General features: G+C 39.7%; 1 protein-coding gene across 1 annotated transcript in view; it reads right to left on the reverse strand.

Moving 5' to 3' along the window:
* rp2 (RP2 activator of ARL3 GTPase) overlaps positions 1–1,823 on the reverse strand; it is an 11,350-nt gene extending 9,527 nt beyond the window's left edge. The window contains exon 1 of the mRNA XM_014022417.1: positions 1,557–1,823. Coding sequence (XP_013877871.1) covers positions 1,557–1,706 — 150 coding nt within the window. The 5' untranslated portion in view covers positions 1,707–1,823. The remainder of the gene's footprint in view (positions 1–1,556) is intronic.
* Positions 1,824–2,158: the final 335 nt, after the last annotated feature.

Genomic DNA, 2,158 nt, shown 5'->3' on the forward strand with positions numbered 1-2,158 from the left:
AGGCTGGACCGTCCAAATTCACAGACTCTTTTCTTCCGGTCTTCCCGGTCTACCAAGGACCCGGCCTGCCACGACCGGGGAGTCTGGGTCCTCCGTCTGGAGGACCCGGCCTGTCGTTTTGGACACAGCCCTGGACTCTTCAAACCTGGGCTAGATTATTCTACACTAATAGAAGAATATTTAAAATTAAAGTTGGATATTTGTAAAATCTTTTTCTGATTTTTTTGAAACTTCAGTACAATTTTAATTTTAATTTAATCATTTTTTAGGCAATTGGACCACACTAGACCTGGTCCAGCTCAAAAACCACAAAACCTAGACGAGATTATTCTACACTAATAGAAGAATGTTTAAAAAATAAGTTTGGGATTTGTAAAACCTTAATCTGATTTGTGAAACTTCAATAAAGTTGTGACTATGACACTTTTTATGCATCTGGACCACTCTTGTACTGGTCCAGGTTTGAAGAGTCTAGGTCAGAGGAGCCCAAAGTGGGGCCCGCGGGCCAAATTTGGCCCGCCAAGCCATTTGATTTGGCCCACCTACAGTTGCCAAAGTTATAAGGTTGTAACCTGTTATCCTATGTGGAAACACAGTATTTCTATTGGTCAAATGACTTTGTATAAAAGGGCTGTAGTGAAGGTAGTTTTCTTTCATGGTGCYGACTTTATCTTTGATTTATTAGGATTAAACATGAAACATGAAATGACAAGAAATATTTAGATCAGATTTAACCCCACATGTAGATTTTCACACTTTATAAGGCCATAAAAACTCATATTTTATCAGTTTATGATATGTTCCATGAGCATTTGCTACTTGAGCGTATGGCAGACTTTCTCCAAGTGCACAAACTAAAACAAAAGAGGGCCATTGCATAGCTTGATTGTTAAAAATAAAAGGACTTTACTTTAAAAAATTTGTATTTCATGTATTATATTACTGCATTTGGCCCACAGCCGTGGATAGATTTTCATTTTGGCCCCCTCGGGGAAAATGTTTGGGCACCCCTGGTCTAGGTGTTGTACTTTTTGAGCTAGAGCWGATTAAACACGCTCAAGGCAGTGAAAAATTAGTTGTAATCGCCCTTTAGTCATTTCCTGACTCGGAAGCTAACATCAGGTCTTGCTCACCGCAGTGGTTGACGCCCGCATGTCTCAGCAGAGTTAACTGAAGGCTCTAATGTTGTAGTAATCCTTTAATGAGATAAGACTGACCTGCTTCAAACCCCCTGAGCTCTTCATTCAGGAGCAACACTCTCCTCCAGCTTTACCCAATTAATCATACGAGACAGAGATTTTATCTAAACCTCATTTATGCGTTTATTTATAATATATATACTTGGTTTTTAGACGTTTTACTTCTTCTTTTATTATTTTTTTACACAAAAAACAAAACCTTAGTTACTTGCTCGAGATGTAAACTAGCTAGCTAAACCACGCAAGCGATAAAGGCCAGATAAAAACCAAAACATAATAACTAACTTCACCACATTCCGTTTTCTTTCATCAATTTATGACTTTTTTTTTTTAGTTAAACAGCCTGAACTGCCCCACCTTTTCTCTCTTATCCCAGCTGTACTGCTTCGGTGCTTCGTCGATGTTGTTGCCAAGGGGAACCGCGTTGGTCTCGTCCGTGGCTGTCGGTGTTGCACCATCCTTTTCTCTGGACTTTCTTTTGGATTTCTTCGAATAGAAGCACCCCATTGCGCTTTTCAGGGACGACCAGGTCTTATGTCAACGTTAAGCTGCGGGGAAATGCGACGAAGGTGAGGAACGAACGTAACGTGCAGTTGACATAAGCTTCCCGTTTCACTGTTCTGTAGAGCAGCCAATAGATGAACAGACGGTAGCTGAAACAGCCAATCACAGACCTGGACAGAAAGACGTGCTTCTACAGCGCTGACGTAAAGAGGCGTGCACTTGTGGGGCGTTTAAATACAATAAGTATAAAACTTAAAATTAAACTCTTAACACTGGAATTATTTAGACACTGCTCATGCTTTTTCAGGGATAAAATAAAGTTTCACATTATAATAAAAACACACGAGGATAATTAAAAAAACTAACACCATTGCACGAGAAAAGCCAAATAAATAAATTAAAAATAAATAAACAAACTTACGTGAACGCACCAGCAGTCAACACAGTGGAAACGC

Source organism: Austrofundulus limnaeus, unplaced genomic scaffold (genome assembly GCF_001266775.1).
Source record: "Austrofundulus limnaeus strain Quisiro unplaced genomic scaffold, Austrofundulus_limnaeus-1.0 Scaffold329, whole genome shotgun sequence".
In the NCBI taxonomy this organism is placed as follows: Eukaryota; Metazoa; Chordata; class Actinopteri; order Cyprinodontiformes; family Rivulidae; genus Austrofundulus; species Austrofundulus limnaeus.